The sequence below is a fragment of the Sesamum indicum genome, linkage group LG11 (genome assembly GCF_000512975.1).
Source record: "Sesamum indicum cultivar Zhongzhi No. 13 linkage group LG11, S_indicum_v1.0, whole genome shotgun sequence".
NCBI lineage: Eukaryota > Viridiplantae > Streptophyta > Magnoliopsida > Lamiales > Pedaliaceae > Sesamum > Sesamum indicum.
In genome coordinates this window covers 10,043,551-10,061,375 of record NC_026155.1, presented here as the reverse complement: position 1 = coordinate 10,061,375, position 17,825 = coordinate 10,043,551, and the positions used below count along the sequence as shown (strand labels likewise).

At 35.4% G+C, this 17,825-nt stretch overlaps 2 protein-coding genes across 2 annotated transcripts in view; one reads left to right on the top strand and one right to left on the bottom strand.

The window, feature by feature from the left end:
• LOC105173859 (galacturonokinase) overlaps positions 1-4,101 on the top strand; it is a 9,550-nt gene extending 5,449 nt beyond the window's left edge. Inside the window, exons 8-14 of the mRNA XM_011095758.2 lie at positions 614-713; positions 1,820-1,995; positions 2,920-2,960; positions 3,042-3,070; positions 3,299-3,368; positions 3,482-3,571; positions 3,699-4,101. Coding sequence (XP_011094060.1) covers positions 614-713; positions 1,820-1,995; positions 2,920-2,960; positions 3,042-3,070; positions 3,299-3,368; positions 3,482-3,571; positions 3,699-3,943 — 751 coding nt within the window. The 3' untranslated portion in view covers positions 3,944-4,101. The remainder of the gene's footprint in view (positions 1-613; positions 714-1,819; positions 1,996-2,919; positions 2,961-3,041; positions 3,071-3,298; positions 3,369-3,481; positions 3,572-3,698) is intronic.
• Positions 4,258-11,916, bottom strand: LOC105173861 (SART-1 family protein DOT2). The gene is made up of 13 exons (XM_011095759.2): positions 11,629-11,916; positions 10,553-11,527; positions 9,575-9,716; positions 9,400-9,454; positions 8,948-9,061; positions 8,729-8,825; positions 8,588-8,654; positions 8,424-8,483; positions 7,716-8,334; positions 6,616-6,977; positions 5,642-5,862; positions 4,849-4,933; positions 4,258-4,602 (listed from the first exon to the last, which is right to left on the bottom strand). The coding sequence occupies exons 2-13, from the start codon at positions 11,482-11,484 to the stop codon at positions 4,528-4,530; spliced, it is 2,829 nt and encodes a 942-aa protein (XP_011094061.1). The 5' UTR covers positions 11,485-11,527; positions 11,629-11,916; the 3' UTR covers positions 4,258-4,527.

The window sequence follows — 17,825 nt, the reverse complement described above, 5'->3', positions numbered from 1 at the left end:
TAGGTGGACCCCATAATATATTTACTGGAGATAGACTAGTAAATTATTTATCTCTGTTTGTTTTCAGAGAATGAGATTTGAATGAGGATCCTTCATGCTTTTTTTTTATCCTTCGAGACAAACTTGTTAAGAGGGTCGTGCATCTAAATTCAAGCACATTTGAATCCTCATTTTGGAGTCTCTTGCATTTGAAATATGTGGATCCTGCAATTGCAGACCAAATTGATACCATCATCTTGGAATATCTTGTCTATACCCCTTACGGCTAGGTTTTTCTCGCTAGCCAACTTGGAGCTTGCAAATTGTTATCTGATTCTTGTTACTGTTACCTATACAAGTAACGGTAATGTAATATTGATCTCAGGATGTTAGGAGGTTGATATTTAGACTAAGCATTTATAACCAAATGAAACATACCACAAAACAGTTGAGGTATTTAATTTCCATATGTTTCTATTTGAGACAGAACGTGTCTATGTACACTTCAAAGTTTTATGGGCCACCCTTTTATCTTTACTTTTTGCTTTGGAGATTTCATGGTCTGTTGCTGCGCTAAAAGTTGTACTATTTCTAGAACCATTCTTATTTTGATCCAACTTCTCCAAATATGCAGGTTAATCGAAAATGAATACTTAGGTCTGAAAAATGGCATATTGGATCAATCAGCCATTTTGCTTTCAAGCTATGGCTGTTTAACTTGTATGAACTGCAAGGTAAATGCTTGCCATTTCTGTACACATATTTTCAGGATTAAAGTAGACATTTCCAAACTGAAATGCTTTGCTTTATTTTATTTATGTTAGTTTTACTTACTTTTGCATAATATTCTATGTTGCATATTGTGTTGCTCCAAAACATGCCATTTAAAACTTTTGGTGAACGTCTTGGGATTTAGTTTCTGAGGTTGTATTATTGATACAATACAAAATGGTTTATGAACATATGCAGAACTACCAATGCTGAAACTTTATACCCCTCTCTGGAAGACTTTCTGAACAGCTCAAGAAAAATAACTGAATGAGGAAAATCTATGAGAGAATCAGACCGTGCTTTCCTATTTGATTTAAATTACTGAAGTGGTTTCTGAAGATGTGGTTGATCACTAATTTAGCAGATGCTAAAAGCAATAATCTATTGTTGATCTTAAAAGCTTCTAGTGTAGGCACATTTTTAGGTTCTTTGATTTCTATCCGATGTTCAATTGGAAAATAATAGCAATAAGTTACAGCTTTTCTGTGCCTATTTGCACTCATTAGATAATTACAACTCTTTCTCAGTCCATGTGTGCTCATAGATGCATACATACATCTGAGCTTTTACTGAAAGAACATGTGCTCAAATTTCACACGTTTAGGAGTCCGAAGAGGTAGACGACTTTCCAACTTAATCTATTTCTATTTGGAGATTTCTCATATGCAATTTGCAAAGGTGGACTCCAATTTCATAAACTAGTCACACCGTCATGCTTAATCATATTGGAGCAACCTCTTAACAGTTTGTATGAAAGAAGCTATTTGTTAGCAATATAGTGCTGCTGCTAATATAAAATTGAAAACAGGCTCTTATAATTTTTCTTTACTGCCATTATATGGTGTTTTCATTCATTCGGTAAGGCCTTCGCTCTGAACCCCTCCCCTATAATCAATTGAAATGCACGGGTTTCAGTTGATTAAATTTATTTCCAGTTCAAAATTGTTATCTGTATTTGTGTTCTTTATGTTTTTTGTTTTTTTCTGGATCAATATGGTATACTTTAACATCTAGTGATTATCTTGTTAAGTTTCATTCAGAAACCTCTGAATCTGATCTCTCTGTGCAGACCAAAGAACACAGACTTATTCGACCTCCAGAATCAAATGCAAACCATAACAATGAAACAAAGAAGCAATTCAATATATTACTAGCGTTTTCAGGCTTAAAGCAGGCTTTGATAACAAATCCTGGTTACAATTCCCGAGTAGCTGAATGTCGAGAGGCTGCAAAAATTCTGCTTCAGTAAGTCCGTGTTATACTATAGTCCCGGATGTCCTTATTTATTTGTGTGCTATGGCTTAAGAAAATTGTCGCATTTCTTTAGCATAAACACGAAAAAAAAAATGGCATTTTAAATTCTTGGTTTTTCACTTAACATAAAATGATTCGTGTTTCTCAAAATCGAAAGTTTAAGGCCCTAAGAAATAATAGGTATGCAGGACATTCAAGTTCTCAAGAACTTTTTATTTCTCCAATTATTTCTCCAACTCCCGGAAGTAGACATATGGCTCGTTTTTGCATCACTTAAACTTGCCAGTCTTTTGATGCTAAAGTACTTGGTTCAATTGTGGAAAATGAAAAATCATGAGTTCATATGTTGGAGTTCATTTCTAGTTTGACTACTGAAGACAGACCAAGGAATCTAATTGTGGAAAATGAAAATCCTGAGACAGAATGATTTATCCCTTGATAATTGATTCGTTTAAGCACTTTTCAGTATAAGCAAAAACCAAGGAAATAGCAATAGTGTTTTAAGGTATCCTAAAGTTGCGGTTAAACCGAGACATTTGGATTTGAGGGAAGGTTATGAGTAAAGGATTTTGAACAACTCCAAATCGAGTTGATTCCATATCGCCATAGTGATACAAATATATTTAATTTAAGGATTTGAGATCTATAATAACTTAAAATTATCCAGAATGACTGCATTCGACTTTTCTATTATGCATTTCAAATCCTTTAAACCCCAAATCTTTCAGTCCTAACACACTCCAGAAAAAGTCTAATATCTTTGCCATTTTCATTTAATCTCCCTCTCAATCCCTTTTCGTCGTTTTGGTACCATAAATTTCGTTTGTTGATCTTTTTGCTTCTTTAAATTATTGCAAACAGAACAACTACAAAATTTGGTGATCATTTTCTGTCCATCAATCTTCTATATTGCAGGGCTTCTGGGAATGAAGGGCTAGAGCCTCTCCTGTCTAATGGTAATATAACTAGCTTTCTTAGTCTGTGATACTCATACAATATCATTGCTATTTTTGATAATCCATTTAAATTGGCTGCAGTTGACCCCAAAGCTTATGAGGAGCACAAGGTGCATTTCTGACTTGAACTTTTCTAAAGTGATTTTTACTCCATTAACAGCATGGCATATGTTTCTAGCTTCTGCCCTTACCATTTTCACGTTTTACACTGTACTATTACCTGACCAGCTTTTGTATACTGCACCAGACAGAATAAAAACCTGAATATATCGACTTAAGCTTCACTTTTTGTCCTTTGTTTTCACTTTTGAGGTCAATGTTGGTGAATTCCATTGCAGGGGAAATTGGATCCCAATCTTGCGAGAAGAGCAGAGCATTATTTCTCCGAGAATAAACGCGTTACAAAGGGTATGATTCATGCCCTTACAGAAACATCCTTGAATATTACTTTTTCTTGTCTCTCTATCTGCCCTTCCATTCAAGAATTGCTGTTGTATTATTGATACCTGTTTTGATTCAAGGGCTCGAGGCTTGGGCTTCTGGAAATATAGAGGATTTTGGAAAGCTCATTTCTGCATCTGGTTTGAGTTCTATCAAGAACTATGAGAGTGGTATAGTTTCCAACTACACATATATATGCTCTTTTGCTAATAATTATTCAGAAAAAGAAGGGACAAGTACCATTCTTAAATGTGATACCAAAAATCCAGAGTCTAATCTTGTTTACAATCTTGATAGGTTGTGAACCACTTATTCAACTTTGCGAGATCCTTCTAAGAGCTCCTGGTGTTTATGGTGCTCGTTTCAGTGGTGCTGGATTCAGAGGGTGCTGTATTGCATTTGTAGATGCTGATCGTGCTTTAGAGGCCGCATCGTTCATCAGGCAAGAATATCCAAAGCTACAACCAGAGTTAACAAGCCAGATTGACCAAGAAGGGATGGTCCTCATATGCGATGCTGGTGGTTGTGCTCGTGTAATTTGACCCACCATACAACGTGCACTCATTTTGAAACATCAAATTTGATTCATTCTAATATGTGGTACTCATTTATAGCTCTAGCAATAGACAGTAGCACAGTGCCACAATGTCAATACTTACAGGTTCATCAATGGAAGATAAATTCTTGTCAATTGAGAATCCGAATGCCTACGTCTTTGTAAAATGGGTGTTGCAAATAGCACAGTTTACGAGTAACATTGCCATCATCAGCATTGTACCGGAACAGGAAACCACCTTAGGTCCACACATTGCTAAGAATTCTGAGCACATCCCATTTGAAGGTTGTAAACAAAGAGAGTCAGTAACCTCATATAACACTGCAATTCCCGACTTCAGAGATGTGAAATATAAAAGAACATGTAACATTATCAATATTGAGTGTATGAGATCCTGATCCTTTCTAAGTTTGTAAAACATTTAACTTTTTACTCCGTTGCAGAAAACAGGAAAGGGGTAGGTCACAAATTGATATCTTTGCTTAACAGACTACTGATTCCGGCAATCTGGTAGCTCCAACACTACATGCATACTGAATGCCTCAGTCTGCACACACAATGGCTGAGGTCTCAAGTTTTAGGCTTCTTTTGAGAAGCAGTATCTCCAGGCTCAGGCTTGCGCTTGATATTTAAGAAGTGCTCGACCTGGAACACAGAGGAAATAAAAACTAATTAAACAGGGTTATAACTGCATAAAACTGAACACAAAAGATGGAGTAGACAGTTCTATTCGCCTGTTAATCACACATTCCTGCACTCACAACATCCAGAGGTCTCAAAATAGTTTAATGCCCCCTAAAATGTCTGTATATTGAGGCAAGCAAGCTCAAATGTATTCTAAGAAACGAAATGAAACTGCCTGAAAATGGGAACATTCTTGTGATCACTGACCTTTTTATCACCAAGCATGGGGGTCAAGCCTCCAGCAAAGTCCTTCTCTACAGTTGCAAAAGTATTTCTCGGATCACTACTTTGCCTGCAAAACATGATATTACCTCAAATCGAACTGCCGTTGGAACCACAATTCAAATTTGAAAAATTAGAGGGAATTGGAAACAAAAGAAATAGGAAATATAGCATAGTAGTCCTGAGACAGTTGACTGCTGGTACGTATTTTTGGTGAACTAGTGTATAAAGATATTTCTGAACCTAATTTATAATAGAATATAATATGCGTATTTTGGAGTGGATTAATTTCGTTCCCTAAGTTGTCATGCCCTTCCTTTTCATTACTTTCTAAACCTAATTTCCATAGAATGACCATGCAGATTATTTAATAAACTAATCTTGTTTCCAAATTTATTGTTCACATCCTTTCTGTTACTTTCTATTCAAAGATTTTGTTAGTTATATTTTATTGCTTTATTTTAGAATATGGTGATTCATATGATAACCTAATTCGTCTGAATATTAAATTCATATAAATTTGCACGCATAATAGTTAATTTATTGCTTCATGTTTATTTTATATTGCCAATACATCCATAATGTTCTGATAGTAAATTTCTCCTTTTTCCAATACAGTTGTGTGTACTAGTATGGGTTTATTTCCCATAGCTGCCTTCCATTGGCTTTTTAATGCTTAAGATTAAATGTCCTCATCAAGGACGTGAGGCAATACATGAACAGATGAATCTTATCAAGATGCGAATGTAAATGAAGAGGGAACGAAAGTGAATCATACCCTGGCTTTACATGCCCGCTTAAAACAAGATATGGTGTTTGTAGTTTAGCTTGAGCTTCCCTCATTCTCTCCACTGAAAGAGATGGTGTATCTGCATTTTTCATCTGCTTTACCTTCAATTCTTCCTGATACTGCCGCATGCGCTTTTCTTGTTTCATCTTTCCAGGCCCCTTTCCATGGAACTTGTGTGAAAGTAGCCGAAAGGCTTCTTTTGGTGTCAACTGTTGCAGAGGAAAAGCGGGTTCCATAAGAAACAAAATTAATTTATGTGCTGCACTTTTCATCTTAACCTAGATATGGTTCATCAAAGCAGGAGGATGGTGGTCCACTATTCTTGTTTTGTTAATATGCCGCGAAATATAATAGTTAGATGTTTACCTACAGCTCTTAGATGAAACATCTCTTTTATTTGAGTGACGTAAACAGCAATGAAGCTGAATTAATTGATTTTTTTCTGTATAACTGGGTTCTCTTCAAATTGGTGTAACTAGGACTGTGAAATCTGGTTCAACTAAGGAAATTAGAATTTCAGAAATATGGTAGCGGAGTATTGTGTCTGAGTAAAAAGCATTTTGCCCCTTAGACAAAATAATATAATTTAATGAAGTTTAGCTGGTTAATCAATCATAGTAACTGACAAAGTCATAACTTAATCCAGTGACTTCTGTGATTTCTGACCTGGTAATACACATAACATTAGTAGTAGCCAAATCTTTTCTTTTGGGGAGGATGTTATAGAGCAGGTAAATGAATCAGGCATTAAGCTATATCAGGTACACAGTCCAAACATCACATTACATGCTCAGTTTCCTAAACAACTGCAGTTGAAAATTAATGATCAGAAAAAATAATAAATGCAACTACAAAATTATGTAGGATGCACAATGACGATAGCAAACAAAACGACCAGCCACAGAAATATAACACCTATGATATAAGTGAAAGACAATGAATCAACAAAAGAGGGCACTTACGATTCGTCCATACTCATCTGTCCTCTCAATCCGTATTTCTTTTGCCGCATCATTGTCATAAATGCCAACAAGTTTGCTTTTCTTCTTGTCCATATTTCGACCACCCCATTCGATAGTTTCCTTCAGTGTTCCCCGATCTTTCAGAAGCTTGAGAGCACCAGCTAGACCCTTCCCAACTGCAGATTCATGTATTGTCTCGTCTGGTACAACCTCCTCTTTTTCCTCCTTTGCAGGAGTCTCATCTTTCATGGTTTCTTTTACCTCAGCCCAACCACCAGCTTCATCCTTCATTTCCTGATCAGAGGTACTTGGTGCCACATCTTCCTCCATGAAAACATCTTCACTTTCAGGATTTTTCTCTTCTGAGGGAGTACAGAAACTATGAGAAATAAAACTATACAAGCAAAAGGAAATCTAGTGTCATTAAGCATTTCCTCATCTAAGAATGACTAAAATTCAGAAATTAGTGCATAACTATGGGAAAGGTAGTCGAAAATCCATGATGACACAAGCAGATGGACAACATTGAAGCAGATGTACCACAATAACTGCTGGGCACAATCAAATGCCAGATACAAAGAAACCAAATACACACACAGAGCAAGGTACAGTCAAAACATCAGAAAATTCTAATGCTAATAGATGAAAATGCAATGACAAATAAAAAGAATACAGCTAAACCAGGATACTACATCATAGCCCATAACTGGATCGGACTAAAGAATACAATTGGACTTAATAAAAGGCGTGAAGCCAATAACTCCATGAGATTGTTCCTTTGAGCTAGTTGAGATTATCCAACTAGAGTTATGAATTCGGGTATCTTCTTTTAATATCTAATGTAAAGAATGTATAGCTATAACCAGCAGCAGAATCTAATTGTTAATGAGGCAGAAGGATCTTTGAGGAATAAAAGAATTAGCAGTCTTTTCCTATTCAGCCGTCAGCCCTTAGAATCAGGCCTAAGACATTTCCTCCCTTTGCTGTAATCGCTTGACATCCCAAGAAAATATTTAGAGTAGTTCTAGCTAATAAAAGGGTGAAAAGGAGGGGAAAAAAATGAATGCGCAAGAGTTGCAGTCACTTCAAAGATTGCATACCTTCATCAAGCTGCAAACCCCAGACAAATTCTTCCATCTCTGTGAAGATAACTTTGTTCTCTTGTTGATCAACAGAGCCTGAATTTGGATTTTCTGTTGTTGAATCATTGGCGGAGGAAGTGGCAAGGAGAGTTATCACCTGCGGAGCAGATTTTTCTTCCTCATCTTGCTTTTTCAACGCTATTTTTCTTGCCCTCTCCAAGGATTTCCTGAGCTCATCATCGTCATCACCAAAAACAGGTGCGTCATCTTCTTCTGTCTGCATTGCAGGTACTTGCTCTTGACGAAGTGCTTTAGATGCCTCATCTGCTTTAGCATATGCTGATTCATAAGCATTTCTTCTCATCTCAGCCTCAATCTTCTCTTGTTCCTCCCTAAGATTTTGCCTTCTTCCATCATTCCGTGAACCGAGATCCCCAGCGCCCAAACCAGCAGATCTAGCCTCTGCTTCAAGGGCATCTAAGTCCAGCTTCTCCTTTTTCCGCAAAGACTTCTTTTTCTTTGGCTTTTTGAACTTTGTCATTTCGTCTTGGGTATAATAATCTGTTAATATCTTCGCAGTTGAATTAAGGTCTTCACCTCGAGTGCTGGTCGAAACCCCCTGAATCCTTCTCCGAAGCTGCCATTATATTACAAGACCTAAATTTAACATAATTCTGCGTTTATATGAGTAACTAGTTATCATACACATGCGCACAAATAAATTACCTCTTCCAATTTCCTTTCAGCTTCACCAGTGAAACGTCCACTGGAATCAAGCGTCACCCCCTGTAACAAAAATCAAGAAATTAAAAAGGAACATATTGACACAAAGAGAGACCACCAAAAAGAGCTTTCAAGATTAAAAAAAAAAGAAGAAGATAAAAATCAACCTCATCTGCAACCGGATCATCATACTGTGGAAGTATTTTCTTCTCAGCACCGGGTTCATCGCTGAACCTAACAAAAGTGGAAAAAGGAGAATGAGTCACATGGACTTCATAAGATGTAACTAAATGTTTTGTTAACCTTACTTGTCATCATAAATTCCAGTTTTCTTCTTTGCAGCCTTATAAGCCTCATCCCTTCGTTTCTGCTCTCCAATCTCAACATTTTCAAGCATGTCAACCTCTGATATATACAATTAACGTCACCTTAGGAAATCTGAGTCCAGAAAATACCCCACAGGATGAAAAATACTGGAGACACAGTGAAAGGGCTATTAAAGAAAGGAGAACTACTAAATAACTTACCTTCATTGATGTCCCCATCGGCAAGTATGCTTTGATCTTTGAGCGTCAAAACCACGGCCCCACCTTCAAGTACTTTGTCAAGCCCATGAAGAATTTTGACCCCCCCTAAGTCCTCTGCCGAAAGATGATAAAAGACAAAAGTCACATAATGTCAGTGACAAAGGCAGACCCCAGAAGTATGTCTGAGTCTATATTCAGTAACCAAGGTTATGCATTCCAGGATTTGAACAGCCTAGCATCCCTACAGTTTCTATTTCGAACCCGGAGATGATGGATTTATATATAGACCATATTCAAAGGAAATAACCTCATCTAAGAAATCCATAAACAGAGTATCAGAAAACATAGAAAAAAAAAGTTACTGGCTTCAAACGCATGCTGAAACATTAAGTGACACTAGAGTTTCTTCATATGAGAATTAGTGTGTCAGCATGAGTTAAAAGGAGATATACGTGTTGTGTGTTCAGCTGCTGCCTCCTCGTCGCTTTCTCCACCATTCATGTTGTCCTGTTTCATTCAGAGAAATATGTTATCACGATTCTCTACTAACCATGCGTTATACAAAGAAGTAAAAGAAACATTTCACAACCTTTTAAGTTGCAACAACACTAAGTTAAGACAACAAACCTGCTCCTCAAAAATTTTAGAAAGCTGCAAAGCTTTCTCCTTTTCAGCAGTCCTTTTCTCTTCAAGCTTTCTGCTCCTGTTTACCCAAGCTAAAACCTCAGAAGCTCCTTCAGACGGCTTCTTCAGTCTTTCTTCTCTCATTCTGAGATCAAAGCAAACATCCAATTTTAGTTTGCTACTAATTTACTATCGCCTCAAGTTTAAAAACAAAATGCAGAGCCACAGTTTCCTACTGATTCACTATCGCCTCAAGTTTAAAAACAAGATACAGAGCCACATTCTTCTCGGTGAAACACACAACTATATGAAGCTGTTACACACCACCACCCAAAAGATGGAAGCCAACTCCAGTTCTTCTGGGGGCAAACTTGTACAATTTCAAACTCCACGTGATGTAGCCAATATACCCGGTTTTTAGTACTGACAAGAATAGGCAAACAACATTCTTCTAATAATGAACACATTCAGATTGCAAAATTACCACATTCGAGTAATAAAAGTTGGCGCTACCTGTTAAGAATGCTTCGGAAAATTGCATGTATAAGTATTCAGTTGGGAATGAACATCATTAGGTTAAAATATACTACAGCACAATCAACATCGACAACTTCCATTACAGGAGATAAAAAACATCTTCAAAATAAATCATCTACTGCACAAATTAATATCATCCAATATTAAATTTACTAATAAATAGAAGAGACCACTAAGTGAACTGCTTCCTCTCTTTGTGACAGCAGCCTAACTCGACAACTTTTGATTTGTGTAAAAATAACATATTTGTCCACAGTCTCCCTACCGTTCAAAAAATCTGCTCTTCCAACTAAACATGAATCCAAATAAGACCGAAGGGTAGGAAATTTTAGTTTGAATGATGCATAAAATTCAATCAAATAGCAAATAGTTTCTAAGAAATTAATGAAGGAGTAAATGGAATGCATCAGGGATCTTCAGAACTAAACATAAAAATTGACTTACTTAGAAATGCGATCCTCTAACTCTGAAGCTGATTGGCGAGATCCAGCAATCGCTGTATCGGCCTTCTCTTGATGCTTGAGGATTTTGGAATCATTCTCATCATCAGAATTATCTGCGAGCTCCTTAGTAGACTGCTTATCACGAGAGTAATCATTCTCCAATCTTGAGTGGCCATCTTTGTCCGTATCCTTGCTCCTGTCATGACTTTCATCCTTCTGTTTACGACTACTTCTCTCTCTGTCCCTTGCTCTGTCCTTTTCTTGATCAGCTTGCTTTTCTTTCTCCCTATTTCTCTCCTTCCCCTTCTCTCTGTCAGCTGTATCTTTACCTCTATCTCTACCATTTTCCTTTTCCCTCTCCCTATCTCTATGCTTTTCTCGCTCCCTATCTTTTGTTCTATCCCTTTCCTTCTCCCTATCTCTGCTCTTTTCTTTTCCCCTCTCTTTTTCCCGTCCTTTGTCAGCATCCTTCTCCAGCTCTTTATCCCTCTCACGTTCTCGCTCCTTCTCCTTTGCCCGGTCCTTTCGTTCTTTATCTTTCTCCTTTTCCCTGTGCTTCTCACGATCAGCATCCTTCTCCCGGCCCCTTTCCCGGGCCTTATCCTTTTCCCGCTCATCTCTGTCCTCCGTCCTCCTATCCCTACTGGACAGTCGATCTTTATCAGAATCCTTATCCTCTTTCTCCCTTTCCTTCAAACCGTCAAGTGCCTTTGACTTTTCATGATCCTTAGTCCTATGCTCTTTCTCCTCTCTTCTGCCACTGTTTTTATTCTTATCTTTGCTTCTATACTTCTCGGAGTCTCGTACTTCATCCTGTTCATTTCCTTCCAAATCATCATACTCCCCTGTCCACCTCTCCCTCATAGGCATGTCATCCTGGTCGCTCGTCTCAACACTTCTCCCACGCCTAGATTCAGCCAAATCTGCCCCCATTGCGAACAAGACAGAGAGATAGCCCCCTGCAGGAATCTAATATCTGTATTCTCCAAACATCGAACAGAAGCAAACAGAAACAATTAAAATTAGCTAATTAACTCGCATCAGCATCAATTTATATATAACAAGAAGTACACTTACAGATGGAAATAACGTCCTCGTAAAACCAACGTTCGAAAAACAAAATAATCACACAACCAAACAAAGGAAACCCTAGATATCAGTCCCCAGCACGGTTCGGCCAAATACCAGCCGGAACACCAGACCAGAACGAGAATGACGGCGGTTTCAAAGTTCCAGATTATCACGGCAGGGTATCAGCTTGAGGCGGCACGAAAGGCGATTCCGCAGGACTTCGGGGAGAAACGTCGGATGGTGAATTCACGTTTTGAGTCTGAAGGAAGGCCTTTGGGTTTGAACTTTGAAGGGCTCAAGTGCTTTCTTGAAGATGCATAGCTTCATTTCCAAATGAGTTTCCTAAAACGGCCATTGAGGCCCGGATATGTATGGATCTATTTATGGGCCATTCCCACAGTAGCCCAATATACAATAACAATGTTTGATATGTAGTAACGTGGCCCATTAGCGCATCTTCACTTATGTTTTTGGGTAAATTAGAGCGACACCCCCAAAGAGAGTTGGAAATATACAAACACCCTATATTTTTTTCAAAATTACAGTACACTCCCTACTGTCAGAAAAAAGGGTAATTTTTATGAATTGTCCCTTTTACCCCCTAGATATGACCATAATTAAAAAAAAAAAAAAACTAAAAATTTATAGGACCAGGAATATAATCAATTGGATGATACTGAGGAGGATGAGGCTAAGAATAATGATTACGAGGATAATGATCACGCTGATAAGAATATATATAGTAAAGATTAAGATTTTGTTGCTAATAGTAATAGAGAATTGGATGAGGCTCAGGTTTCTTGTGATGATGAAAATGTGGGTTGTTTGGATGGTGATGGTAACTTATTTGATTATGAAACTGATAAGCATTGTGAGGTTGTGCATAGTTGTGATAAAGAATTTGGGAGTGGAGATGAAGAATAGTTTGATTTAGAAGTTGGGAAGAAAATGAAGCTTAATATGTACATGAATGGTTGTGAATGAGATGCATGCACTCAAAGAATATGTTATTGAGATAATTAGGAAGAAAAATGAGGATAGCTCAATGTAAAGCTAAAGACGGGCTTTGGAGGATTTATGCAAGATAAGTTGACAAATTCTATATGGTTGATTGTATCCTCTTGATGGGTATACACATTCCACCCCTGTAAAAAGACCAAAACACCCTTCATTAAGGGCATTGTAGTCATTTCGCGATTAGGATCCGCGTGTTTTGTAGTGGGCGGGTCGCAGATGACCCGACCCGGATCACACAGACTGACCGAAGACCCGGATGATGACAACCGTTCGATCAAAACACACACCGATAAGATAAGGCCACATGGCCCAGTACTTGACGTACAACTGTGTTCTATAAATAGACCCCAATGCTCCATAAATGAGGTAACTGTTGTGCATTAATTGAGCTCGAACTTTAAGATCGCATACATTTCTCTCGATTAACCTAACTTGAGCGTCGGAGGGTCATTGTCGGGGACGTGCCCGACGAGCTCACGGTTCGTGTCTTATTCTCAGGGGACCCAAAATCTGGTTCGGATGAGTTAGTCCATCTGCAGTGAGATCGTCTCAGGAGATCGAATAATTCGACTCGGATCACCTCTAATATAGATTTTGTAGGATAATGTGCCTCAAGGATTTCAACACCTCTGCCTTGATTCTTCTCTCATTAGTACATGACCATTTTATTGGACTAAAGTTAGGTGTTGCCATGTTTTGTTGACTGATGTGGCTCAAGGACAATCAAGTGGTGCAACTGTAAATAAACCTCCACCCCACGAATTCATGTTCGAAAAAAGGATTTGGAAAATATTTCTTATTTTCCAAGATTTGCACTCTTTTTATTTAAATTTATAAAATCAATTTATTCATATTTTTTTAATGTTATAAATTATTTTAAAGACTCGAAATTTGTGTGGATAACTACCCTGTTGAAAGGAGACAAAAACAAGAAAGGGAGATGGACCAAATCTATGCTTCCAACAGTGTCTCCACTTATTTAATGGATTGATTATTAATTAATTAAACTTGATATGTGCGTAGCTATCATATACTATTTCTTCTAATTTTGCTTTTATGATAGGTGAAAGCACCTATTTTTTCATTCAATTCTATAATTATTATTAATAATCAACAAAATGAGGTGAAATTACAAGTGGCTGTTGCCCCAAAACTCCACTAAGATGGGAAAAATTATAAATGGGTACGTACCAATCGTATATGCATGGCCATTTCTTTTTATGAACAGTGTGATTATATTATATTAATTATCAACATTAAATATTTATTTATAATTAATTCATAACTAGTAAATTAATAATTATTATTAGAGGATACCAATACCCACATTAATAGAATTTGACCTCATGACTTTATCACTATGTAATCTCAATTTCATCTGTATTGTGCGAGGTATTGTCTACTTTAGTTTCATATGACTCTCACGGTTTTGATCTGAAAAAGCGTCTCTTTAGGAAGAGGAGGCCTTAGAATTTATAAAGTACTCAAACTCTTCATTTGTAACGAACATAGGAATACTTACTTACATCAGAATTAAAAGAAAAAAAAAAAAAGAAATTTCGCAAATCAAGTGAATGAATTAATAATTAATCCATGGCATAAGTCAAACATTGTAATAGAAGCATAGATTGTTGCATGTCCCTTTCTCTTTCTTGTCTCTATTTAACACTAATTTATTATTTTATAATATTAGATGAAAGATGGGGAAATAATATATTTGGTTTCATAAATTAGGTTCGTTTTATTTTTTATCCTATTTATTATGGAATTAGTCCCATAACTTATAAAAATTAGCACTTTTGCTCTTCATAACTTTTTTGTCTACAATTTAATGATGTACCCATGCGTCTAGTATGTGATGGTCAAGTATTTTTGGTTGAAGAGAAAATTGATTTGTTTGGAAAAAAAAATATAACTACATTTGAGGGGAAAAAATCTTGAAGGAAATTAAAAAAAAAAAACAACATAGTGAAATCTCTTTTCGATCATAAAAATTGAATTATATTCTTCTCATATTTCTATAAATTGAAGCTTAGTAGAATCACACAAAGAATTATGTCTTTCATAAGTGAATCAAGTAGACCAAATGAAGCACTCATATACTACTATTGAAAAAATGACCAATTTTTCTTTCAATCAAAAATACGTAACGGCAACCTGCTAGACACGTGAACTATATCGTTAAACTGTAGATGGAAAAGTGCATGAGGACCAAAAATGTTAATTTTTGTAAGTTATGAGACTAAAAGTATTAATCATGTAATGAGCGGGACAAAAAATGACATAAATCTAATTTATGGGACTATAAATGCTATTTTCCCGATGAAAGACACTAACATATATAATGCAGGGTATAAGGCAACACAGTGGGCTGGTTATAAATTGAAATCAAAAGGATCAGTAAGAACGTGCTCACATGCAAATCTGCATCAATGCTATAATTAATTAACCATATAAAGGAACAATTACCCCGTTTTTTCCAAAAATTTAATAAAATTATACGTAAACGTGTTTATGGTTTAAAAATTATATTTAGTAACTTTGATTTTTGTTTTCATTTAATAATATATTTTTTTATTAGTTAAAAATCACCAAATTAAAACAAATTCAATGAAAATTCATATTTACTTCAATTGACTTAGTATTAATTTATTACAAGCTAAATAAATCGTTTTCTGATCAAATTATCTTTATACATCTTCACATGTTAACGCATGAGAAAAAATCATATATCTTCATCCTTATAAAGACAGTTTGATCAGGAAAAGAAAAATGAAGAAGGAGAAGAAATGTTCAATATATCGACGTTTCTAAATTAACAAACATATTTAAAAACCCAATAAAATAAGACAGTATTATTGAAAGTAGACTATATATCTATATTTATGATACTCGAACTCATAATTATTAGTCGTGAACTCTCGAGCAAGGCCTCATTGGCTATGGTGATGCAACCTTTTCAGCACAGTTAATAATGTCAACAGTATTCCCAATTTGGAATGTGAAGATATTATTTTTAATCATATTATATTGGTAATATTCTTATCATAGGGGAGAAGTGCTGAGACTTAGCAATCAGTGACATGGCACCATCACATCCACATAGAGTGCAGCAAATTAAAAAAGTAAATAAATAAATCAAATGTTGTTTTCATCCCTAAAGTATATTTTCAAAGTAAATTCTGATTAGTGTAATCACCAAGGGGTTACAGCAAAATGTGGTATTTACTGACATATAAGTAATCATTTTATCATAGTGTGAATAAGTGCTTTTGATGCACCATTAATCACCATGTTAACAATTAAGTTAAGATATTTTTGAAATTTGCTATAATTATAAATATATTTTTTTTAAAAATTATAGATACCCCTAAAATTATAAATACTCCTTTGTGACAACTCATTGCAGGGGATACTATATTTGTAATTTCAAGAAAATTTTTATAATTTTTTAAACAACGATAAAGTATTTGTAATTAAGGCAAACTTTAGAAAAACCCATTATAATTTATCCTAAAAATTAATCATGAAGCCAATTATGTGAAGATTATTAGAATGGGATCCGCAAGTACGGCTTAGTTGTTCAAATGTCTTTTGAGTAGAGAATATTACTTTTTATCCTGTAATTTATAGATATAAAGTTGTGTGTATAATGCAATTTGCAACTCGATCAGTGTCCCTTTGCGCAAAGTATTGTCCGCTTTAATTTTATGAGGCTCACAAGTTTGTCATGAAGTATGTGCCTCACTAAGGAGAGGAGGCCTTGGGCCTTGTAAGCCACTCAAATTTTTTATCTCCAATCAATGTGGAACGCTTGCCTACGTCGCTGTGATAGTTGTATATCGAGAAAAGGTTGATTTCATAGTTGAACTCTTCTTCTCTAAATAATATTGCTAGGCATTGGCGTTTATGGTTCAACATAAATTGTCTTTCATGATATAACGATTTATTGTACTTAAACTAGTAGCACTACAAATTTTAAGTAATTGAGAACGTTGGTGAGAGCCAGTAAGGATAAAATAGTAATTTCTACTTCACTGTCTTGGAGTTATATAATTATTTTTCTTTCGAATTGAGTATTTGCAATTTCTCAAAAACAAAAAAAATATTCGTAATTATAACAAACCTTAGATGAGTAGCTGTAATTTACCACTAGTTATACAATGACGACAAGAAAAAAAAAACATTATCAATTTATATATTTTTAATGATAAATTTAAAACTCTCCTTAATATTATCTTTTATTATAGTGACAAGAAAAAAATATAATTTGGAGGGCATTTTAATATTGTGTGGATGTGGCCAATGGCCAATCAACACCTAGATTTTGTCAAAACCATTATCATCTGATACTAATTCCACAAACTATAGTTGATCTTTTTATTTCTTCCACTTTGGTCACATCTCACCCACTCTTTCTAGTGCAAACCAATTGTAAGCATACATAGAGCGACATATATATATATATATATATATATATATATCCCACCACATTTGCTTAGGATAAATTGCAATCTACCTACCTGTGTTATAAAAAATAAGCAAACAGCCCTCTTATAGAAAATAAAATAGTAATTTATTCTTCTATATTTTTCAAAATATAGCAATTTATCCCCCTCCCCTCGATGTTTTAAAAAATGAATTAATTACCTACATACCTAAGAAGGTAAATTGCTTTATTTTTTAAAATATAAGAGGATATATTATTATTTATTTTTCATAAGAAAGTAAATTACTTTTTTTCAATATCATAAAAAGGTAAATTACTATTTATGCCCTTTGTTTGTTATATAAACTCCAACCATCTTGCAATAAGGTTGTGGACAACTTATCTTGCGTGCATGCCTTTTATTAATTTAAACTATAGTTTTAATTTTCGTATAGTAATATCAAATATTAATTCATATGGTGTTAAGTTGTAATACTAACTTAGGGTTTAATTATAAGCTGTCTTCTTATTGAGTTTCGTGGTTTTTGAAATCTCGATATTTGACTATAGTCGAGTCCCTCCTTCTTTCTGGAAAATTTTTATACAAATCAGATCTAGCGGAACTAAACCAATCACGCAGTAAGCGTGATACACTTGCAATATAATCAGTCAGTTTTCTTGAACCACACATCAATCACACAATACATCAATCATATAATTAGTTCAAATCTAATTTTCTTAACCTTTATATATAGAC

Coding starts and splice junctions, on each gene's coding strand:
- LOC105173861 (XM_011095759.2), bottom strand. CDS start 11,484: ATGGGGGCAGATTTGGCTGAATCTAGGCGTGGGAGAAGTGTTGAGACG. Junction 8,826..8,947: donor CGATGGGGACATCAATGAAG/GTAAGTTATTTA, acceptor TGTATATATCAG/AGGTTGACATGCTTGAAAAT. Junction 8,655..8,728: donor ACTGGAATTTATGATGACAA/GTAAGGTTAACA, acceptor CACTTTTGTTAG/GTTCAGCGATGAACCCGGTG.